Source organism: Brassica rapa, chromosome A01, assembly GCF_000309985.2.
Source record: "Brassica rapa cultivar Chiifu-401-42 chromosome A01, CAAS_Brap_v3.01, whole genome shotgun sequence".
NCBI classification, from domain to species: Eukaryota; Viridiplantae; Streptophyta; class Magnoliopsida; order Brassicales; family Brassicaceae; genus Brassica; species Brassica rapa.
The window spans coordinates 25,893,380-25,917,622 of NC_024795.2; the positions used below are offsets into that span (position 1 = coordinate 25,893,380).

Here is a 24,243-nt window from a genome sequence, read left to right on the forward strand (position 1 = left end):
ATACATAATTATACAAATCATACATTATAATCTAAAGCTCGATACATTGAATACGAAAGGATAGAAGTCATAACTAAAAATGGACAAAGCATATTATATATTTTTCTAACGTAGAGTTTACCATCTGTACTAAACCATGTTGTAAAAAGAATCACATCTGATTCAAGATGAATGCCAAATACATTTTCTAGAATCTAAATCCTTTAAATAAAATATCTCCGCGAAAGTTCAATACAATTTACGTATGTTGAAAGCAACATTTTTTCTAATCTACCGTATGAATTAGAACAAGATGATTACTATAACCAAACTAATAATATAAATTAATAGTACAATACGGTATGAATTAGAATATGAAACTTTAGTAATGAATAAGTGGTGAGGTTGTAAAGAAAGAACAGAGTGGTTGAGAAAAACAACAATATAGTTTAGGCCAAGAGACAGCCAATCTCTCTGCCAGCTGTTAGAACTCTTTGGACAACATGTTTTGTTTCTTTCTTATTCACGAATAATATATACCCCAATTTATATTCACATTTACAAAATTACATTTCAAAATATTATATGCTAACTTGCTAAGTGCTTCCTTTGCTAAAAAAATTAGGTAATAAATGAAATAAACTATTTTATAGAGCTGTCTCTATAAACCAATATTCCCACTATTGGCTTATAAATACCCTTTCAAAACCACAAGGCCACCACAAACTCATCACCGCACCAAAAGCAAAACCACACAAATAATCCATCTGACTAAATTTCTTCCAAGTGAAAAAAGAGGAGAGATGGAGTCAATGAAGATGAAGCTTATGGTGGTGTTGACGGTGGCTATTGTGGCTTTCTCAGCCGTAGGAAAGGTGGCGGCTCAGACAGCAGAGTCTCCAGCTCCAAGTCCTACTTCCGATGCTGCAGCGATGTTTGTCCCAGCATTGTTTGCATCTGTTGCTGCTTTGGCATCTGGGTTTCTCTTTTAAACCAATCTCTACATACCATAGGGTTTGTGGCTTCTTTTGCCTTTACCTCTGTTTATTATTTTTTTATCGCATGAGTTTTTTGTTGTTGCTTCTAATATTTGGACTACTTTATATTACATTTTTTTTAATTTAAACTTTGGATACTAATGAAATTGCATGAGAGTGTTTCCGTTTATATGTTTCATAGTCAATACTACTAAATATGCTTATGGGATTATTCATCAAGTCCGCACAAATGATAATAATAACTGACCTGACCACATCTTCGAGTAGTATGATCAATGATGCGATGAGCTGTGAAATTTTGGAGGGTCTTGGTGTCGTTGAATTATGTGTGGTCACTAATCACTATCATCATTGTTCGTATCGACACATCACGTTATGGCCTTGGAGTTTACCGAATAAAATCATAGTGGAATAAATTCTCACAGTATATAGAATATAACAAACCGAAGAAAAAATGTGGGTACAAGAAACTCCAAAAGGAGAGACATCTCTTGCAAACTTAAGTATCAAACTTGCATTTAAACTCAATCGTGTCAATCGTACCCTAAGACACTATTCAAATACTGATTAAGTGATATTTATGTAACTAGCTAAGAGTTGAAACGTAAACTAAATTTAGTGTCAAAGACATATCAAATTAACTTTACACAAACCAACTTAAGTAATAGAATAAACGAAAGGTATATATTCGGAGTATGGGATGATGGTATGCAGACAGTAACATGGTAAGCCATGTGAGATGCACAAAAGCAATGATAGGACTATGCCTTTAGTTTTTTTTTTCTCTCAGTTTCATGCTTGTGTACTTCCAGGAATACCCGGGAAAGCTTTTGTAAGTGGCTGCCACTTTTTTATGGTTTTAATAGTATTTTGCTTTTGTTTCTTGATGAGACACAGTGTTGATGGAAAGAATCCAATCCTCTTAAGCAAAAGCTAAAGATTGAGTACATTCATTCAAAAAAATGAATACAACTTTTCTCTTGATTGGCTGAATATAACTTACCACATAAGAAATTCGGAGCAGCTGTGTGGATGTTGAATATAGAACGATTTGCTTACAAAATAGCTTCTCCATTCATTTTAAAATATATCACAAATCAAAATCTTTTAAACATACTAATTACTTCAATATATTGCCCCCCCCCCCAAAAAAACCCAGAAGCGTTGGCATCTCTAGGTACTAAAACCCCCCCCAAGAGTGCAACACAAGTTAACAGTTTAAAGTTTTCATTCACCACCACCTTCAGGTGAAATCATTTTGTAAATGAAGAAGATATACACACTTAGAGGGTGAATTCTTCTTGCAAAAAAATGGGAGTGAATGTACAGTCCCAAGGGTTAATTAACTCACAAGACTGTGTTGATGTATAATGCTTTAAGCAGAGAGGTTGCCATCTGCTTCACCAGAACTTGCCCCCCTGAACTTTGTCCAGCACGTCGTTCTCCTATCAGATTCTGCAGCTTTTGAGGCAGGTTATTCTCTACTATCAGTTGCTTTGGCTTTGGATGGTGCTCGTACACAGCCTGAGAGTCAAAAAAAAAAAAAAACACTCAACACACAAGGAAGAACTTAGATAATTAATATCTGATGGTTAATATTCACCTTGATGAGTTTCAGGAGATTAAGTCTAACAATCGCATCTTGATGGTCTAGCCTTGAAACAAGCAACGAAGTTAATCCATTCACAGCTAGTGTCTTGTTGATCCTATACGATTTCCTGTATTCAAGAATTCAGAAAAATGAGACTAAATAAAGCTGCAACATCACAATGTAATCCTAATTACTTACGTTATAATCTTCAAGAACGGTTCCAATATGTGCACAAAGTGTCTCTCAGGGCAGCTCTTGAAAAACCTAACTAACTTCTGAACCGCATCCTTCTTGAGCAACGCCTGCTCCACCTTGTGGCTGCTGTCATTGTCATGCGCCAAGCAAACAGCAAGCGAATCCAACGCTATTACAGACCAAGACTCATCATCGAGCAAACTCATGTACACGTCAAGACCGCCGTGAGCTCTCAACTGCTCTCTTGAGTTATGAGATGCATGTGCCATGTCACATAGTAGTGGCAGTGCATATTGTTTTAGAGAAGAGGCTGACATGATGAAATGCATCAGGTGCGGTATGATTCCGTGCTCAGCTGCTTGTTCTTGCCTCCTCTTGTTGATCTTGCACAGGTTGAATAATGCACTAAGCACCTACATCAATTTAAACTCTTAGTAATCCAAACTATTAAGTTTAATTTTTTAGTTAATCTATATGCAAATTCTAGGGAGGTAACCTCGTGATGGATCTGATAAACAAGATTCCCTTCCTTAAGGTCAAGGTTAGGGATCAAATGTTTGATTGCATATGCACGCTGAAGAGTCTCTAAGCAGTCTGGATCAGTGGATAAATGATTGATGCACTCCAGTATCTGCAAAAGGCAGTGTAAGTATGTGACATGAAGATTATTTTAAGGATCTTCACAAGTACCTTTAACAGAATAGGAGATTCTACACGGTTGAACATCTGGAAAAGAAGACTGAGTAAGCTTTGGCTGCACATGTGTGATTTGACTGTTGTATCAGCTCGAGCAAATACAAGAAGCAGATCAGCTACTTTCTCCAAGTATTCACTTGCAACATCTCCAGAGACCATATGGGCAAGTGAACAAGATGATGTGATACTTCCAGGTCTAACTTTTTCTGTGGCATGTGATGCAACACAGATCAATCTAGGCCTATCACCATCTGGTTGATGGATATCTGTTCTTTGAAAATTTGAAGTTGAAGGATCATGAGAAGGCTCTTCACCACAACCATGACTTGTTGTCAACACATCAGGCTGATCAATCACAATGAGTGAAGACTCAGGCTGATCAAGTTGACCAGAGTGTGCTTGTGGAGCTTGATCATCTACACTCAGTGGACCCCATGATGTATAAGCCAGCCGGGTTGCTTCGTTCAAGCTAACGAGAGTGTTGATCAGCCTAGGAAGAACTCCACTCTTCGCAGCTATTCGGCAGAAGTCATTTATGGGGGTGGACTTTTTGAGTTTGAATACTTGCCACATCCCATCAATAGCTAAGTGAACCATCTCCCTGGAAAAAAATAATCTCGAATCATTAAAAATTAATAAGCACATAAATAGAGATAAATCAAGAATTTGGTCAGGTCATGAGCAATGTATCCACCATTTACAATAGAACAAGCACACTCCACAAGTTGGATAGGAGACAGGTTCAAACACAAAATAAGATGCTGCTTGGACTTGTAATAAACCTAGGCATCCCCAAATAGGAATATTCCAAGTCCTTATGATGAAATAATCTATAGAACTCACATATTTTCTGCAGTTAATATGTTGAAACTTGAAAAGATTACAAACACCATAAGAAGATGGTAGACAGTACACACCTGTGTTTGGCATAATCTGCTTCAATAAAACCCACCAAAACTGGTATTCCACCACAAGCTATGAACATTTGCAATGTTGAGCTGTAAAGACGGTACCAAATCAACTCAATGCCTTACAAAAAAAACTAAGAAGCAAGTTATAAGTAGCTGGTGACTGTTAAATAACCTTGATTGACAAAGCTGCAGCAAGAAGTAAGCTGCTTCCATACGTATTTCTTGAGAATGATCATCCCTCTCAGGACCAGAACCAGCAAAACTCATTACCACAGGAATCTGCCATATCACTTGGAATAATCAACAAATAAAATAACAGACTAGACTATTTGAGCACTCTGTAACAAAATGGAAGAGCTTACAATACCAACAAGACAAGCATTTTCCTGAAACTCAGTGTTATCTTTAACAACTTCGTTTATCAGCTGCAACACAGCACATGTTACCTGAAAACACCAGTAAAGGTTCACAAAATATAAGCCACAGTTAGTATTCAAATCAGGCACTGGTTATGAACATAACTGTAAACTGACAATTACTGATGATGGAGGACAACAAATAAACATACTGGAGATTTAGGAGCATCAAGTAGATCCATTAGAGGAAGGAAACCATGCTGTGTCACAAATACAGTCTTCTGTTCAGGCCTCTGACGAAACATGACAACAAGTTTCTCACAGGAAGATACTATTGCATCTTCTGATTCATCTGGCCTTAAGAAGCTCACCAATCTGCTGAACTCCACTGCCTACAGAAAAAAAAAAATACTCAACCGATTTATACTAAGGTTCGGAACCACTGAAACATGGAAACAACTAAAAGGAAGCTGAGAGGCAATTTCATTCTCAGAGGATGAAGTGTACCTGCAAAGGGTAAAGATTTTCTGCGGGTACATTTTCATTAAATACCTGGAAAACAAGATAGAAAATGTGTCACCAGTATATATTACTTGTAGTACCAAACCTGTATTCTCTGGAAAAAACATACCAAGCCATCAATGCCAACAACATCATCTTTCAAGACACCCATCATTAAAAGGAAAGGATCACCACCATCATTCTTTCCACCATCTGCGACAGGAGAATAACCCTTGATGGCATGTGATGGAGGCATTGATGTTGAGGCTTCATTCCAAGAAGTATCACTAAATCCACTCAGTTCATTCCCACCAACTCTAGATGGAGTTTCCACAGCCTTTAAGATAGAAACAACAAGAAAAAACAAACCTAGTCAGTTTCCAAACCTTCAACTCTGTACAAGGCAGCAATGAAAACAATTTTCTTCAAATAGAGCTTTTAGTCTGAGCACACCATTCAACAAAGTAAAGAAAATTATTGAAATAACACCATAATTTTGTAAAGAAAAAAGACAACAACAACAAACAATACCTGTCTCAATATAGAGGTGTGAAATTTTCCAAAAAAAAAACAAATGTAACTCAGTAGAACTTAAGAGTCAAGAACAAGAAACTTATCAATCAGCTCAAAACATAGTATACTTCCCTGTGACTAGCCATATTATCTAAGAAGAAAGCACTAGAATGAGAACGACACAACACAACTGACCTTTCTAAGCATGTGGTCTTCATCTTTTTGGACAAGACTATGTGATGGCTGGTCCACCTGGATGGAAGCTTCGGTTTCAGGATTTCCAGGTGCTTCATAATGTTCAGATGCCTTCTGCTGTTCATCTCTAAATTATTTATTTGCATCTTAAAAAAGAATGGCTAATGGTAAATTGCAGCTGAGGAATCTTACAGTTTTTGACATCCCATCTTTCTCTGCTGAAAGGCTTTCAGTTACATTTTGACTTCCTTTATCATCTTTCTCTGAACTTGCAGCTACTTCTTTCATATATCTGCAAAGGACATAGTAGTACACAAGGATGAACACTAGTGCGTTACCTAACATGAGATAGATAGTAATCTTCTTCCAAAATTCAAAAGTTAAAGATAACACAGGTTCTCACTTGATAGCTTCACTATTCCTAAGTGAGGACTGCAATGCCCGTCTAGAGTTCCTTATCCAAGGGTGAGAGAGCAATGTTTTTGCATCAGGCCTCTGCCTTGAATCCTGTAATGTGCACAATACAAATCAGATGTACATACCAGTGCAGAGGGACTACACATGGTTGCATTAATTAAAACTGTACCTTCTTGAAGCATTGTCGTAGGAAGTCTGTAATATCTGGAGAAAGACTATCAGGAATAGGAGGGCTATCATCCTGAATACCATAGAAAGGCCATAGTTTATCACTATTGCCTAAATTTTATCGACTTAACTAAATGCAAACTCATAAAACATTGTGAAAAACCTGAACAATACGATAGAGAGCTGCACTGGGTTGCATATCAAAGTAAGGAGGTACACAAGTAAGAAGTTCAATAACAGTGCATCCAACGCTCCAAATGTCAGAAGCAGCACAAACTCCGATCAATTCAATAACCTGAAAACAATCAGGCAAAAAGTGTTGCAAAAAAAAATTAACGTAATACAGAGAATATGGTGGTGATGATGAAGGTCAAAGGTGTACCTCAGGGGCCATCCAGTAAGGAGATCCAACCACTGAGCTAGTGTCAAACTCAGACTCGTTTAGTTTAGTGGCAACTCCAAAGTCAGCAAGCTTAACAAGACCCTGAAGTATCAAACAAGTTGAGTATCTTGAAACCAAAATAATAATAATAAATAAAAATGGACACATGCCTCCTTTGTGGTCAAAATATTTGCACCCTTGATATCACGGTGTATGACACCTTGCTCATGTAGATATACTAAACCTTCCAAGACCTGTATTCACTAGTGAGTACACAGTGTCATAGAGAAACTTAAGTAGAATATAGACACTGAACCTGAGCAATGTAAACAGCCACCAATGATTCTGGGAAAGGTCCAAATTTATTTGGTTTAACATTGTTTGCAAGAGAGCCATTCTCAACGTACCTGCATATATATGATTTGAACTTGAGCTCCAGCATAGATAGACCAACAAAACAAACACACAAAAAACAACTTACTCAAGAATGATGTGAAGGTGAGTCTTTGTCTTCCATGACCCAAGATACTTGACAATGTTTTTATGGTTCAAATTCTGCAATAAAATTCAAAAAAAAAAAAACAGTATCTCAGAAGGTGGTTGTAATGATTTTAAGTTCACAGATACTTAACACTATGACCTCAACTTTGTAAGCCAGTGAGAAGCAGAGTCATTGTTAAAGCTAAAGAAGGTACCTTCAAGAGATCAATTTCTTGCTGGTGTATACGTTCCACATGTAACATCACCAAGATTCAAGTCAATACAGAAGCTGGTAAATGCGAAATACAATGGTCACACTTTAGATAAAAGTAACAAACCATAATAGTGTTGAGATCATCATCTTGAACAACATTCTCCAACGAGACTTGTTTAATGGCAACAAAGTCTCCATTCTTCAAGTCTAATCCTTTATACACTCGAGCATAAGCTCCTTTACCAATTTCATCTCCAAGCATCTATGTACGTTCGGAAAATCATAATTCAACTTTTAAGAGTTATAAGTTATAACAGAACAAGCTGAAAGCGAAAGCTTACGTATTTGTTGTCGGGAGACTTTGATTTGTTGAACTGAGATGACGTCATCTCTTCTGGTTGCAGATAGAAGGAGAGAGAAAGATATATTCTAATGTTGGTAGCCAGCCAGCTCTGAGATTGCAGTGGTGAAAACAAATAATACTATTGGTAAATTTTTAAATAAACGACAAAATAAAATAAAAAGGAAAGAATACAAATCAGGTTTTTTAGTTGGAAAGTGACTCTCGTTCCTATCTTTTTTTATGGGGTCCATGCTTTTTTTTCTTTCTTTACGTAATTACCCCACTGTTTCCTCATTTGTGAAAAAAATATCTGGCATTTTGTCCAATTACTGAGATTTTTATCGTTTTAAAAGTCGGTGTAAAAATTTGATCAAAAAAAAAAGTCGGTGTAAATATTAAATGGGTATTTCATTAGTTTATGTCATTGTTAATAAATTTATTTATAAATTCTAATCAGGTGGTTGATGTCAAAAAAAAATATAAATCACAATGCTAGTATTCATTAATGTAATATCAACAATGTCATATCAAAGTGGTTGATAAAAAAAAAATCAAAATAAAAGTGGTTAGTATTCATTAATGTAATATCAGTATCAACAATGTTAAACACTTTTGTTTTAATTCAACTTTTTCATTCGGAGGAGTTGGGATAAGCGGATGTTATATGGCCACTCAAACTCTGATTTCATAGAAATATGATCCTTAATACAAAAAATTAAGGAACCATTTTACCTGCGTTGTCAGTTTGAGCATATCGAGATGAAACATTTGTTTCGGTTCTCATAATTCTAATGGTTAACATGAATACTCATTTAGCATCTAAATTGATTAAAAATGTATACATCTCCGTTTTAAAAAAATATATTTTTTTGGTAATTTTTTTTTTCTTAAAAGATATGTGTTTTAGAATTTTTACATATGTTAAAAACATCTTGAGTTTTGATTAAAATCCATTATTTTATGATTAAATATTTTTTCATAATATTTATCTAATCAAAATTTAATAAACACAATTAATTTATTTGGAATTTTATAATTTATCATTATTATTTACTAAAAAATTGCATTGAAAATGTAAAAAGATATGTTTTCTAAAACAATATTTTCTAAAATATAAATAATTTTAAAATGGAGTGAATATGTTTGATTATATGATTTTTAGTCCACAGTTGTTTCAAACCGCATAAATTATAATGCACCGGTTCTACATGTCACATAGGAACCAATGTGCAAACTCGTTTGTATCATCGTTCCTATGTAATAAATGACCTGCTAAAGTCATTTTATGAACTTAGATTTAGATGTTGGTGAATTAATGGATCACTATTACGAAGGGTTGTAACTTGTAATAACCACTTGAATGGTCTTTACAAATCTTGAGAAAAAATAAATAGAATTGGAAGCAGAAGCGCGTGATCACCAAACACTAAACTAGAAAGTGAACAAAAGGTCGGTAGGTTCATTGGTAACATCACTAGACTAAGGAAAAGAGGGAGAGAGAAAAGCTAACCAATCAAGAAATTGAAGAGCGATCACCAAACCCTAGAGAGAACTCTGTTGAAGACGGCGAACATGACGTCATCTGGAGGAAAGAAGCAGGTCGTGAAGAAGATGATCCCGTGCTGCATGAAGATGGGGATGAAGAGAGGACCATGGACGGCGGAGGAGGATGAGATTCTTGTGAGCTTCATCAAGAAAGAAGGCGAAGGAAGGTGGAGATCGCTTCCCAAAAGAGCTGGTTTACTCCGATGTGGTAAAAGCTGCCGTCTACGGTGGATGAACTATCTACGGTCGTCTGTAAAACGCGGCGGTATCACTCCCGACGAGGAAGATCTCATCATCCGCCTTCATCGCCTCCTTGGCAACCGGTGCGAAACATACCTATGTAACGTATATACATATAATTATTCAGAAAAAAAAAAAAAAATTTCAATAGTTTTCATATACTTAATTAAACGATTAATCTTTTATATACGTACGTGGATGTGTACTACGAATAAGCTAGTTTTTTAAACTAGGGTTTCATTTTTTCTACATAAACATCAAGAATCTGTTGTTCAAAACAAAAAAAAACATCAAGAATCTTTCATTTTATCACATTTTACTTGGGGTCAATTTGCCAATATATACATATGGATCTAATCTTCTTCTTTTAGACATGTTAACTGTCAAAACTATATATATGTTGACTGAATTTTGAACAAAAATAATAACCCATTCTTCAGATTCTTATTATTTAATTGAAAATACTTCTACTTTGCTGGTTATAAGGTTATAGTGTCCTAATGACTGAGTTGTATTTTCTATAAGAATATAAATTATGAAAATGTTATAACAATGAGCTATATATAAGATTGTATTACAGGATTAGTTCGCATACATGATCATGATAATTCAATATAATGTGTGTTGTAAGGTGGTCACTGATCGCGGGAAGGATACCGGGAAGGACTGATAATGAGATTAAGAACTATTGGAACACTCATCTTCGTAAGAAACTCTTAAGTGAAGGCATTGATCCTCAAACCCACAAGCCTCTTGATGCAAACAATGCTCATCATAAACCCGGAGAAGAAGTTTCCGGTGGACAGAATCTTCTAGAGCCTAATTCTAGTTCTCACACTGATGACACCACCGTTAATAGCGGAAATGAAGCTACCAAGATCACTTTCAGTGTCTTCGGTGGTGAAGACAACGAAGACTTTGGTTTCTGTTACGATGATAAGTTTTCTTCGTTTCTAAACGCGCTTATTAATGATGATCCTTTTGATAGTAATATTCCATTGTCCCAGCCGTTTCGGACGCAAGATTGTACTGGTGAGATTGTTGGAACGTCGTCTAGCTTAGAACATGGCCAGAGAATAGAAGATATATGATTTGATCGATCGTGATGCCTTCTATATCTACCATGCCTCAAGAAGTGTGTACTCATGTGATTTCAAAGGTCGGTATATATATGTGTGCTAAGTTGTTTTGTGGCGATCTGTGTGATTACAAAATAAATATATACCTCATATATGTAAACATACTCATATAAGTCGGTATATATATATGTGTGGTAAGTTGTTTTGTGGCAAGGTTTGAGTTCTGATTCTTGTTTAGTATTTAATCAAGTGCAATGTGAAAACAAAATTACGATATTATTTGTTTAATCTCCATAATAACTGCATCCGTTTGTATAATGCATCTAAAAGGCTACTTAACCCTATTTGGGAAAAGTTTACATACAAAGAGGATGCACTCCACTTTCATGTAATTCTAAATTTGAATCAAAACTCAAACCTTGCCATTCTTAATTTTGTTAATCGCGAGTATGTACTTGCATGTATAGATGAATTCAAATGGGTTGTATAATAAGTTGAATACTCTCATTTCTTAAGTGCTTCACATTATCACATATATCTCTATATATGTTTCTACTTTCTAGTCCAGTGTTTTGATTGATGATTATATATAATTTTATGTTACTAAGATGTACGTATATACAAGCATTTCAATCACAAGAATGTATGTAGTTGCATGTATAGATAAATTAACTTTTAAAAAAGGATGAATTCTCATATATGTATATATGGCTTGGTTTGTGTAATAAGTTGAATTCATAGATTATGTAATTCGCATTTAGCTTTATATATGTTTCTACTTTCCAGACTAGTGTTAATTGGTGATTATAATTTCATGTAACTAAAATGTACGTATATGCGTAATGCAATGCATTTTATTATGCAGATTCAATGTTTATGTCTACTTATTCATTATCTCGTTGGTGATTGGTCCATGCGTTATCATTCCGTCAAATCGAAACGAACACCATGCCGTTTTCACACTGAGCCTTTTACACGTTTCCTCATTTACGGATTCACAAAAACGAACTAACGTAAGCAAAAGTAGGCCCACATAATCCGTATTGGGCCTAAGTGGCGTTTACTGACCTACTAAAGCCTACGAAATTAGACATAGATCAAGCTTAATATAATACCACTACATCCAATCGTTACAAGCCGTTAGATTAATTGACGTTTACATAAGTTGACATAAGCGAACTTCGCATGCGAGTGATCTTCTCTTTGACCCTTCGGTCCACATCACAGCAGCAAAATTAAATAACTGTATAACTGAAATTCTTTGGCATAACCAAACGATCTAGACCAAGAAACAATGATATCTTATTGAATAATTTCTTATTGTAAGCTGTATTCTTAAGATCTTTTGATTTATTGCTCGATATAGTCATTTGTAGATTGGATACTGGATTTATCTCCTAGATCTCTCGTTGTACCATTAAACGAAAAAACTTTATGAAGTTGTGACTAGAAAACTCAAGAACAAGATTTCAACGAAGAACATTATAACCGACAAATAAGTCGAGTATATCTGTATATGCATAAAATACATAACATGCATGAAACATACACATTCATCATCTGCATATACAGACACATCTAGTACATGCAATTATGTCAATAATCAAAATAAAATAACAAACAAAATGGATGAGCATTACGTACCGATATGAAAATGCAGACTCATGTCACTCTTCTCGAAGGTTTGAACCTTATTATTCAATGTCTCTTCTTGTTTTTTTTGTTAAGGATATTTCAGTTTTCCTTTTTAAATGATATGATATGTCTTGAGGATTTGTAATATTAAATAAGAAATTAGGTTAAAAGAAATGCACGAATTGACCGGTAGCTTTGGCCATCCGTTCGTGTGTTTCAACGGAAAGTTTGATCTTATTATTTAGAGATAAATCAAATCATTAATGTTATAAAATTTGTTAGGTAGCAACTATGCCAACAAATAGTCTTCATCAGTTTAATTATCTCATATGTGAACGTCTATCTCTTTCTCTCTTGAAAGTTATCGCCAATGCATGTGTCTTTTTACGTCCTTATCACCTTTCTTTTTTCTTGTTTACAAATGAAAACGAACTCGTTTTCTTTTCCTCCTGGAAGAAACAATTTATCAGTTAAGACCAGACCATATATGGTCTTTGGTTATGGATAAAGAAAAAGTTTTTACACTAAATTGTATAAACTTGAAGCTATTGATGAGGATAGGTCCTACCTCACATTGTTTGTCTATTCCCTGAGCAAACAATTTTTCTTGGTCATTTAACATTGTGGTTCCATTTTGGTGGATATATTGATGATAATAACTATGGTGTACCCACAATAATCTGTCATCTGTTGTTACCTTTCCTCGTATCAAAAGATCCTAAGTATATATTGATGATAATAACTATGGTCCTCATGCTTTTCTCTATTTGAAAAGTATGATCTCTGTTTCAAAGTGCTAAGCAGTTCAAGCCTTAATCGAAAGACAAACAGCTAGAAGTTGAAGTTGAATAACGTAATCTGCAACAAGAATAACGCAAGTTCTTCAGGATTTTTAATAAATACAAAATAGCTGGAAAGTGCAAGAGGCCTATTCAACACCAGTGGGTGCCAGTGGATGAGATCTAAAGAGATAAAAACCGCATATGCAACATCATTGTCATGTCTTAACATCATCCACGGATCAAACACATAAAGCAAAGCATCAAGAGAACCGTCTTAAAACTTGTTTAAACAAAGAAATAAAGCAAGAGGTTCCAACCTAGTTGCAAACAAATATCTGATAAAACATAGCTAACAAACAAGAGTGACGGCAGAGAGAATCACTGGCTTGGAGAACGGTCTCCATTCCTTTCTCCACGAGGGCTTGGGCTCCTACTCTGCCTAGGAACAGGGCTCCTGGCTTGTTCAGGAGTGTAGCTCCTGTTCCTTCTCGGGCTCACACTTCTTCTTGGGCTCCTGCTCCTGCTGTAGCTTTTCTTCACCTTCTCATGACTTCCACTGCGAGCCCTTGAGCCATTACGTGGTGGTGAACGAGAGTATGACCTCTCCTTCTCATATCGTCTCTCCTGTGGTGAGACCGACCTGTGATAAAACGGAGTTGGTTTATAAGAGAGAACTGTAAAGACGTTCCGACAGCATGAAGTTCAGACAGGCATATACCTAGACTGATGTCTTTTAGGGGGAGGAGAATTATATTCACGGCTACGTGATCGCGTTCTACCGCCACGTCGAGGGGGAGGAGAACGAGAGTAGCGAGGAGGAGAACGTCTTCTGTCATTGAATCTGTTGCTCCTACCACCTCGATCCCTAGTTCTCATTTCAGTTGGCTTCTTCCTGTTCTCTTCTGCAAATACAACAGTCAGCTCGCGACCAAGAAGAAGATAGCCTTCCATGTGATGTTTTGCCTCAGCAGCATCAGCAGGATCCACATACTGAATGAAACCAAACCCCCTTGGATCTCTGCAACACATGAAAGAAAAAAAATCTCAGACTATGAAGCAAAAACACAGTGACCAAGGAAGATTTACCGCTAAGACAAGAAAACTATCTCCTGCAACATGAAAAAGCAATCACTTGCCTGCACACCTTGCAAATTTTTCAGTATAAAGAAGACTTCTCCAAGACTTGATAACATCTTGAAATTGAACTCAAACTCAACTTCCTTCAAAACCTTCACTACCATAACATCTTCCAAGGAACTCTAATTACTTCATGGTCTCTTTAGATTCACTGCTAAACCTCAACAACTTCAATAAAAACACTTTAAGAGTGATCGAACACGGAACATATCACTACATTATTCCCCCCTAAAATGACTAGAAGACTATGAAGTTTTAAGGATACCACACTTACTAAGGCTGAAATATTCAAATGTGGACAAAAAGCTTTTCAAAAGCCCCCAAAGGAAAAATATGATATAAAAAGGGAGATTTACACATCAAGAAAAGTCTTATAAATCAAAGCAATCAAGAGGTGCAAATGCGAAGAAGTAGGAATAGCTATGAACAAGCAGGAATCAGAAAAGGTGGTCTATGAAGTAAAAGAAAACGATAAGAGGAGACAAGATCTAGTTGAAGCAAAAGTAAAATAACGCCTTAGGTGCTTAAACATATAATGTACTAACTACTGAGCATGCTCACCCGGTATAATAATCCCTTGGAAGGTAGATGTCCTTGACAGGACCGAACTGCTCAAATGGCCTCCTAAGGTCTTCTTGCCTGGAGAAAAAGAGAGAAGGGTTAAGCACAAGTTGATAAATACAAATAGCTAAGAAGAAAAGACAGAGTAATCTGAAAACAAAAAGGTTCATACATACTCTTATCTTAAAAGAGTAAATCTAATGAGCCACAAAACAAGCATAAACAGAGCCAAAAACATCTATCAAACCTATTATGATTAGTCATGCATCAGCTTTTTCTTAATCAGACAAGCCTAAATAAGGAGACACAGAATCATTACAAGGCCACAAAAGCATTGCAAACATATAGTCCAAACAATCTCACTATCGGCAAGAAGAGGATTAAACCAATTAAATGGAATTACACATAAAGGAGTAAAGAATAAACCTGCAATCATGACGAAGGTTGCGAACCAAAAGACTGGTTGGGAGATCCCTGTCACGACCCCCACCCCCACCATAACGGCCACGGGGGCTAGGGCTCCTGCCCCTCCTCCCATAGCCCCTCGGTGGTGATGGTGTGTAGCTCCTTCCCCTCATTGAGTCTCAACTTCAATCTATTTAACAATCAACCAACCAAACGTAAACTGAGTTAGACAATGTACCACACATGATTGGATTCTTAAGAAATAGAAGACAAAATAAAAGCTAACACATCAAACCAACTTCAAATTCATCAATCCTAAGCCATAAAAACAATAATCTAAACTAAGAACTCAGGAATTACAGAGCATGACAGATGCTGTGTCCTGTTTCTAAGAAGCCAATCACAGAAAAACAACAAAACATATGCTTACTCAGCTAAAGCCACAAGCTTTTCTCCAATTGAATTGCAATTAACATTAAAGATTCATCCTTTCAGCTAACATTCAACGAAGATTACAAAATCTGAGACCAATTTGATAAATTGGGTCCAAAAACCGATAGAAATTCGAAAGTTTTTTTTATATATGATAAACGTTGCAAAATCTACGATAAGAAGAAGAAGCAGGAGAGCCTATACAGCATCTTACCGAAGCTAAGAAAGTATTGGACGAACGGCGAAGGAAACCACTGAGGAAGCGGCGCGGAAGGAAGTGGAGAAGAGAGACGATGAGAGATTAGGGTTTTCTTCAATCTTTATTTATTTGTTTTTCTTTTAATTATGTTTTGCTTTCAAGTCCTTTCTTTTGTTATCTTTATCGACTTTTGCCTCCAAATCTTTCCGAGACTTTAGTTTTACACCCAAACTTTATATACTGTACCTGTAGATCCATTTATAACAATGGTAATCTTCCCAATTTTGCCATATTGGTCTATAATAAAACTTTGATTTTGGCTTTAGTCATTTACTCATGAATATCTATTAGCCTTCATTTCAAATGACACCATATACAAAGATTTTAATAATTATGTAGTTTTGAATAATATTGAATTTAAATGAATTATTTGAAATTTTAGTTGTAAAACACTATAATTAGAAATATGTGATACCTGGTTTTAAGATCTAAAAACATTTAATTTTTAAAAAAATAATTTTAAATCATTGAATGAATAATACCAAATTTGGGTTAAATTTAAAATTTATTAAAATTCATAGTTGAATAACACCTCTTTAGTTTTAAATAACTTTAAATTCGATTTTATTCACACTAAATTTTAAAACATAATTTAAAATAATTAAATGAATAGTATTAAATTATGGTTAAATTAAACTCTTTTAAATAACACCTCTTTAACTAAAATTTAGCAACAGTAAATTTTAAAATATGTTAAATATATACAAATATAATATCCAATGATATTAGACTCTAAAATAATTTCATAAAATGAAAAGCAGCGTATAGTCATTGGATTTTGATTGTATTGAATTCATCTTTCTTTTTTTTGAACAAAGAACATTTTTCTTTTTCATCCTAAAGATGTCTTTAACATAAATACATCACTGAAAGCTCTCCACCTCTGACTGCAGTATATATAATCTGTTGTCGGATTTAATTCTTGTTATAACAATCAAATACAGCAAACTAGAACCTCAGCCAAGAGGATCACTCTAAAACAAAAATAAGAAAAGGCGGTCGATTTGAATATTGAAATGTATCGGAGAATTTGAAACTTAGCAAATCGATCACCATCATCAACATCAGCTGGAGTATGTCATCTCTCTGGATATTTTTCTTCTGATTTTCAGTAATGATTTTGGATTCTTTCTTATCTTGGATTATATGTTTATCTTCAATGATCGATAGGAGACAATGGGGAAGATAGTTAATGTGAGTGGATTCCTGACGGGAGTGAGTGCAATGAAGGTTAGATATCTTTTTGAGAGGATCACTGGTTCAGAAACTATTCACACGATCGGGCTTAAAGAGACTAAGTGTCGAGTATATTTTGTGCATTGGTTCAATTTACATTTGAAGCACATGCGAAGGAACTTATCACATGATAAGATGCTATAATATGAATTTCTATCAACAGTCATATTGATGTTTGGCCTTCGGAGGGTCTTAACCCTCTGTCACAAAATGAAGGATGGAAAAAACCATATAGAAATGCAGTGAATGCAATTTTGGAACGGTATGGTCAGACAAAGATCAAAAGTGTGATGTTGCATGGATGATACGAAACCACACTGACCAGCCTGTTTTTCATAGTCGAGGTGCTTTTCCTTTTATTTTCAGTTTCCTGCTTACTCTTCTAGCCAATTAAAGAACATATCGACTTGGATGTTTTCACCCAGAAACGTAATTTAGACAAAGGATACTAGATCATGGATGGGAGATTTTGGGAACATAAAGAATGTTGGGGAAATCTTTCGCTTGGACAAAGAGACGCTCACAGTCATGGCTGATGATGTCAAACTGATTCATGATGTGGAAATCCTCTCTTCAGTGACACACTATGTGTGTTTAAGATAGAATTAGAAAGATTTCTTCTGAGTTCGCTGAAATGGTGGCTAGGAAATGCTGACATCAAAGGGATTTTTCCATCAACTTTTCATATTAGATGTGGAGGGTACAAAGGAGTAGTCGCTCAAAATCCAAACTTCTCAAAGAAACTGTCTTTGGGGAGTAGAATGAAAACGTTTTATTCCGATCACACAAAATTGGATGCGTTGGCGTGGACCAAAGAACAACCTTGTTTTCTTAACAGACAAATGATATCAATATTGTCCACTTTGGGGGTTAGTGACAATGTTTCGAGAAGAAACCTAAGAAAGTTGTTGATACGTTAGATTCATTCTTAGCTGATCATATGAAGATTCTTCATTTAATGCCTCTAAGGGAGCACACAAAGTTTCTCAAAGATCTAATCTCTTGTGGTTTTAAACCCTCAGAACCCTTTCTCTCAATGATGCTTCACCACATTAGAGAATCAAAACTGGTGGAACTTCGTACTAAGATGTGTATTTTGATTCCTAAGAGTAGATCCATGATGGGTTGTATAGATGAAACGAATTTGCTAGAATACAGTGAGGTGTTCCTGCAGTGTTCATATGTGAGTAAACACAAAATCTCAGTCTCAAGTCATAATCTATTCCCATATCAAATCCTACTCTTATGCAAGATTCCAAGTCTCCAAGAGAACCATGTAATATAATAGGAGATGTTGTTGTGAAAAGTCCATTCTTGCATGCGGTGGATATTTGTGTGCTTAAAGCTATTGAGGTGAGTGGTTTGGTTCTTATGACTGATTGTATCGTTTTCTTCCAAAAGGGCTATAGGTAAACACTTTTTTTTATCTCTATTGTGATTCTTTTGAGAATTATTATTTGCTGTTGGTTTGAATATCCTTTTCGTTTGATTGCATAGGTCATATCCAGACAAAAGTTCAGAGACCATTGGATGAGGATTTGTATTTTGTAAGCTGGGATCCAGAACTTATCCCACTAAAAACTTATGAGCCAATGGACTATACTATTACGGAACCTCAGGTTTTGGATTGTGAGATTACCATCCAGGTTAAAATTTAAATCAAGTTATTTTTATCTAAAGATTATTATTTGTTAAGAATAACTTATAATTATTGGCTATATCAATTTCAGGAAAACACTGAGCATTTCACAAACTGACCTATGAATAACACTATAGGATTATCTCAGATCTCATAAGGTGTTTGTGAGTAAAAAAGACGATAAATCCCTGAGAAAACAGTGCCTTGAACTGGCAAACATGTTCTCAGCAGCTGCTGATTTCCCAAAATCAGAGCTTGAAGTCAAAATACCACCACATCTGTGTGTGAAAGAATATCCAGATTTATGCAAAAATGATATAAACCAAACCACTCACCTCAATAGCTTTAAGCACATGAAATCCTCGTATGAAAGCATGGACTTTTTGCAACACAACATTTTCTATTATGTTGGATGGCTCTCTTGGCGACTTGGAATCTTGCATGATAGTAGGATTTGATGTGGAACTAGATTTTGATTTGAAACTTATATTTTGTTTTGACTCTCATATGAACACTACATGAACACCTCATCGTATTCTAGCGTATTCATTTCATCCATACAACCCATCATGGATCTACCCTTGGAAATCTAAATACGGGTCTTACTACATAGTTCCACCAGTTTTGATTCTCTGATTTAGTGAAGCATCATTGATAGAAAGGGCTCTGAGGGTTTAATATCACAAGAGACTAGATCCTTGAGAAATTTGGTATGCTCCCTTGGAGGCATTAGACAAAGAATCTTCATCGGGTCAGTTAAGACGGAGTCTAACGTATCCACAACTTCCTTGTGTTTCTTTCCAAAAACACTGTCACTAACCACCAAAGTGGACAAAAGTGTTATCATTTGTCTGTTTAGATAACAAGGTTGTTCCTTAGTCCATGCCAACACATCCAGTTTTGTGTGATCCGAATGGAGCTTTGCCATACTACTTCTCAAAGACATTTTCTTTGATTAGTTTGGATCCTGAGCGACTACTCTTTTGTACCCTCCATAACTAATCTGAAAAGCAGATGGAGAAACTCCTTTGATGTCGCATTTCCTAGCCACCAGTTCATCAAACTCAGAAGAAATCTTGCCAATTCCATCTGAAAACACATAGTGTGTTCCCGAAGAGAGGATCTGCACATCAAGAACAGTTCGACATCATCAGCCATTACTGTGAGCGTCTCTTTTGACAAGCCGAAAGACTGGCCCAACCTTGCAACATATTTGACAACATTCTTTATGTTCCCAAAATCCTCCATCCATGATCTAATATCCTCTGCCTTGATCCCATCCCTCAGTGCAAGCATTCAAGTCTATGTGTTCTTTAACTGGCTAGCAGAATAAGCAAGAAACTCAAAGGGAATTGAAAGGAGAAGCATCTTTGACTAAGAAACAGAGGTTGACCAGTGTGGTTCCGTATGATCCACATAACATTACAGTTTTTATACTTGCATGACTATATGGCTCCAAAATTACAGTATATTTCTATGTGGCTTTTTCCATTCTTCATTTCGTGTTAGAGAGTTAAGATCCTCCAAACACGAAAAGATGAAACATCAATATGATTGTTAATAGAAAGCCATATTTCAACATATTTTTACTTCTCCAACTATTTTCTTTTTTTTTTTGTAAATGAAATACATGTAATAACAAAAAGTTTACAAAAGAAAACTACAGTAAAATTCTATAAATTAATATTTGATAAATTAATAAATACAGTAAATTAATAATTCCTGCAGTTTCAATTTGGACCGGTTAAAAATATAACACACATCGATAAAATAATAACTTTTTAGAAAATTCTATGTAAATATTTTTCCCTGTAAAATTATAAATTAATAATATTTATATATAATTCATAAAAGCACAAACAAAACATTGTATTATTAGTTTTATTTTCACAATGGAATTAATGTCTGTTTTTTCTTAATCTTAAATATATTTTGATAATATTTAGTTAAATTATATCTAAAACCACATTCGAAACATATGAAACATATTTCATATACACCAAATAATATAATAAAAAAGATATCAGAGTCTAGTTTCTAAAAGTTAATTAATGTATATACAGTAAAACTAACAATTTTTATTTTACAAAAAAGATATTCTAAAATATATAAATCTAAAAAAAAACTTTTTGTAAACTAATACCCTTATAAATTAATAAATTACCATATTTCATCATTATTAATTTATTGAGTTTTTATTGTAATATTACATGATTTTGGAAAATAGGCACCATATGTTAAAATTATAACAATTGTGAAAGCTTAGAAATGTAGCACTCTACTTAAGCAATTGAAAAGTTGGGTCAAATCATAATCAAAAGAAAGACTAATAATTGACTTGGAACGGATTAATCATTGCCTTATTTCCATGTTCACGGTTGCACTTGCAGTTGTGCTGAGCTTAGAACATAAGGGCACACAAATGGGCACTAGAAAACGGGGAGCACAAATCCAAATTTGTTGTGTTTTATATGATTTAGACGTTTCTATGATTCAGAGCCTCTCCCATATTCACAGACTTGAAATATTCATCTTGTCCAATTATGTTAGCTCTTTGGTTGCAACGGATCTCAGTCCGTGTCCAATGTCTAGATCAATCACAGCAACTTTCCTCGTCAATGAAGAAACTCCCAGCTAGACCATCAACATTAAAAATAGAGATGGACCTCAATAACTTGCTCCATGAAACTGCGTCTTGATTAATCTTATTTGTGATCCAAATCTCCAATGCCGGACCGTTCACCCAGCTTTCCTGTAAGACCGCACGCTGCTCCTCTCTAACAAATGATAACGACACAAATATATCTACACTATGAGCGTTAAATGGTGGAGGCAGCCGCTTACCAAATCTCTTTGTTGTAAAATCAAAAGAGATTATATCCTCAATATTATTTCTTCTACCCACTCTCATCCTCTTTTTAGCTAAAAGATGAGTATTCCTTTCAGAGACACACCACTTCGATAAAAAAATCTATATTTATTTCAGTAAAAATAATGCGTGATTATGAAAAATATCACTGATAGATTTGTGTACATGTAAAGGATATATGTTTTCTCCTTTTTACTATCTAAAATGCTGCATTTCGTGCTTTGATTTTATTAGTCGTATAATTTGGGTTTATATATGTTTTTCAGTTCTATTTTCCAGGACAAGTGTAGTTTACTATAATGTAGTCCAGTTTTGTTATATCAGGCTATGTCGAGATGACTGTTGCAGTAACCGAGTCAGTGTTGAAGAAGAGAATGAGGGAGGACGGAACATTCTAATGCACCCTATATTTCATATGTTGGATCCAGTTGGTGTCAAAATGTATGCGTTCTCTATGATAACATTCTGATGCACCTTGGTAGGGGCTAGCTAGGGAAGCATGACATCATCTATGTGAACGATCTGATCCAACATTTGGTAGAACATGTGTGTTAAAAAGTGTGCCTAGATACGAGGCCTAGGCTAGATGTGAAGTTACTTGGACCCGGCGGTGATTGTGCACAATTACTTCCACGTGGAAGTTGATGAGATGAAATTGAAGAAGATTTTGGAGGAGATGGGGCTGGTGAATTGTTTGTGGAAGTTGAAGAGTATAATTATGGTGATGAATGAATTTTGAGTTTTAAAGTTTGTTTTCAGCTTAGTTTTATGAATACTTTATTTTAAAACTTGTTTGATAGTTTATTGTTCCGTTGTTTTCTGTTCCCTAAATAATTTTTTGACATTTGAAAGTACACACTTCAGTTCTTAAACTTGGAAAATTTAAACAATTTACACTAGCAGAAGTTCAGTCACATGATTCAGAAGTAATCGTTAAGAGGAGAAAAGCAAAAACAAGTAAAAATTAACAACTAACAACGCAATACAAATTATTTAAACTTCAAAATAAAATAACATTTTTTAAACTTAAGAAGCAAACATATTTGTAACTAAACTACAAATGCAACTGTGATAACATAAAACATAAATATTGACCAAATACCAAAAACATATATCCAACTAAATATTTGAGTTAATTATTCATGTAATATATAATTATTATAGGTATTCAATAATATCTTGTGTATTTTTGGTATATTCAGATATTTATTTGGGCTTGGGTTTGGTTCAGGTAAAACTCATAATCCAAAATACCGTAGAACAAAGCCCATTCGGTATTTATGTCGGGTTTGGTTTGGATTCATTTTTATCGGATCGGGTTTGGTTCTTGTTTTTGGATCTGGTTTATTCGCCCAGTTTTGTATCAAATTAAAAAAAATTGTGTGAGTTCTAATATATGTCAATATATTTTAGATTCTGTTTTAAATAAGTTACTAGATCTCGATCCGTGCAACCGCGCGGGCTTTTGTATTTATTTATTTTTATATAAACATTTTGTTTTTAATTCTAAATAGGTATATATTATAATTTATAGGTGTCTATCAATTTTTAAAACATAATAAGCTTACTGTATATTTTATTCATTGAATAGATCGTTTCAAACTTTCACATATATTTGTATCTTCTTCTATATATATATATTTTTGGATTATTATTTCATTATTAAATCATAAATATATATATATATAAAGATTAGTAAACTATTGTTTTATTGTCATATTCAAAGATATTGCAACATTTCACAAATTTAGAAAGTTTTTAAGAAATTAAACTTTTTGCTTCATAGATTTATATTATCGAGTAAATAATTAAACATTTAGTTTTGGTTTAATTTTTAAAATAAACAATATTATGTATTATGGATTATTTTAAATAAGTTACTCATGAAAATCCATTACAGTTAATTTCAAATGATTATATATAGGAATATGTGAAAAGTCATTTATGATGTTCTAAGAGGTTTGAAGCCTTTGTCGTCTCCGTTTATCAAGAAAATAATAATTTTATATTGGTTATTCCATCAATTTAGGGGGTATTATGAAGTTTTACTAAATTAATTGATAAAAACAATTGAACGATGCTCCTTTACCATGAAAAAGAGTTTAGCATACATTAATACAAATGTAGAATATGGTAGAAATTTTAAAACAACAATAAAGATTATAGGCTTCAGTATATAAAGTATTTACCAAAAACTCAATATTTTTGTAGGGGGGTTAGCCCATAGATTTTGAGAAAATTTCAAAAAATATGACAATATTGTTTTAATGCCTAGTTGCATCCTGAACTAACATATGATGATGTTCAAAGAGGTTTGGAGCCTTTGTCGTCTCCGTTTATCAAGAAAATAATAATTTTATAGTGGTTATTCCATCGATTTAGGAGATATGACAATATTGTTTTAATGCCTAGTTGCATCCTGAACTAACATATGATGATGTTCAAAGAGGTTTGGAGCCTTTGTGCTCTCCGTTTATCAAGAAAA

The 24,243-nt window shown here is 34.6% G+C and overlaps 4 protein-coding genes and 1 long non-coding RNA gene across 6 annotated transcripts; 3 read left to right on the top strand and 2 right to left on the bottom strand.

The window, feature by feature from the left end:
* Positions 1-674: 674 nt before the first annotated feature.
* LOC103849770 (arabinogalactan protein 12) lies at positions 675-1,146 on the top strand. The gene has a single exon (XM_009126504.3). The coding sequence runs from the start codon at positions 783-785 to the stop codon at positions 969-971; it is 189 nt and encodes a 62-aa protein (XP_009124752.1). The 5' UTR covers positions 675-782; the 3' UTR covers positions 972-1,146.
* Positions 956-9,588, bottom strand: LOC103849768 (MAP3K epsilon protein kinase 1). Of its 2 annotated transcripts, none has more exons than XM_009126502.3 (24): positions 9,450-9,588; positions 7,938-8,048; positions 7,721-7,858; positions 7,598-7,618; positions 7,384-7,457; positions 7,219-7,309; positions 7,073-7,156; positions 6,903-7,004; positions 6,684-6,815; positions 6,522-6,593; positions 6,339-6,442; positions 6,128-6,227; positions 5,936-6,049; positions 5,358-5,564; positions 5,234-5,278; positions 4,939-5,118; positions 4,733-4,816; positions 4,543-4,649; positions 4,377-4,457; positions 3,454-4,060; positions 3,260-3,394; positions 2,767-3,176; positions 2,581-2,695; positions 956-2,501 (listed from the first exon to the last, which is right to left on the bottom strand). In XM_009126502.3, exons 2-24 carry the CDS (start codon positions 7,983-7,985, stop codon positions 2,325-2,327), a joined length of 3,228 nt encoding a protein of 1,075 aa, XP_009124750.1. In that variant the 5' UTR covers positions 7,986-8,048; positions 9,450-9,588; the 3' UTR covers positions 956-2,324. The 2 variants fall into 2 exon arrangements, with proteins under 2 accessions (XP_009124750.1, XP_009124749.1); XM_009126501.3 differs by having other exon boundaries at positions 5,936-6,052.
* Positions 9,456-11,103, top strand: LOC103849769 (transcription repressor MYB5). The gene is made up of 2 exons (XM_009126503.3): positions 9,456-9,807; positions 10,356-11,103. Exons 1-2 carry the CDS (start codon positions 9,512-9,514, stop codon positions 10,813-10,815), a joined length of 756 nt encoding a protein of 251 aa, XP_009124751.1. The 5' UTR covers positions 9,456-9,511; the 3' UTR covers positions 10,816-11,103.
* A 2,298-nt stretch (positions 11,104-13,401) lies between these two features.
* Positions 13,402-16,142, bottom strand: LOC103849767 (serine/arginine-rich SC35-like splicing factor SCL30A). Its single transcript, XM_009126499.3, has 5 exons — positions 15,970-16,142; positions 15,345-15,513; positions 14,919-14,996; positions 13,939-14,238; positions 13,402-13,860 (listed from the first exon to the last, which is right to left on the bottom strand). The coding sequence occupies exons 2-5, from the start codon at positions 15,494-15,496 to the stop codon at positions 13,599-13,601; spliced, it is 792 nt and encodes a 263-aa protein (XP_009124747.1). The 5' UTR covers positions 15,497-15,513; positions 15,970-16,142; the 3' UTR covers positions 13,402-13,598.
* A 258-nt stretch (positions 16,143-16,400) lies between these two features.
* Positions 16,401-22,872, top strand: LOC117132648. The gene is made up of 2 exons (XR_004456225.1): positions 16,401-18,896; positions 18,981-22,872. It is a non-coding gene; the product is annotated as an uncharacterized LOC117132648 (long non-coding RNA).
* The last annotated feature ends 1,371 nt before the right edge of the window (positions 22,873-24,243 follow it).

What these genes read in the sequence shown, in the direction of transcription:
- LOC103849770 (XM_009126504.3), top strand. Translation starts at nt 783, where the DNA reads ATGGAGTCAATGAAGATGAAGCTTATGGTGGTGTTGACGGTGGCTATT.
- LOC103849769 (XM_009126503.3), top strand. Translation starts at nt 9,512, where the DNA reads ATGACGTCATCTGGAGGAAAGAAGCAGGTCGTGAAGAAGATGATCCCG. An exon ending in CATCGCCTCCTTGGCAACCG is followed by an intron (nt 9,808 to 10,355) that starts GTGCGAAACATA and finishes GTGTGTTGTAAG; the next exon opens with GTGGTCACTGATCGCGGGAA.
- LOC103849767 (XM_009126499.3), bottom strand. Translation starts at nt 15,496, where the DNA reads ATGAGGGGAAGGAGCTACACACCATCACCACCGAGGGGCTATGGGAGG. An exon ending in AACCTTCGTCATGATTGCAG is followed by an intron (nt 14,997 to 15,344) that starts GTTTATTCTTTA and finishes CTTTTTCTCCAG; the next exon opens with GCAAGAAGACCTTAGGAGGC. An exon ending in CCTAAAAGACATCAGTCTAG is followed by an intron (nt 13,861 to 13,938) that starts GTATATGCCTGT and finishes GTTTTATCACAG; the next exon opens with GTCGGTCTCACCACAGGAGA.
- LOC103849768 (XM_009126501.3), bottom strand. Translation starts at nt 7,985, where the DNA reads ATGACGTCATCTCAGTTCAACAAATCAAAGTCTCCCGACAACAAATAC. An exon ending in CTCTCTATCGTATTGTTCAG is followed by an intron (nt 6,594 to 6,683) that starts GTTTTTCACAAT and finishes TATGGTATTCAG; the next exon opens with GATGATAGCCCTCCTATTCC. An exon ending in ATCTCCTGAAACTCATCAAG is followed by an intron (nt 2,502 to 2,580) that starts GTGAATATTAAC and finishes TTTGACTCTCAG; the next exon opens with GCTGTGTACGAGCACCATCC.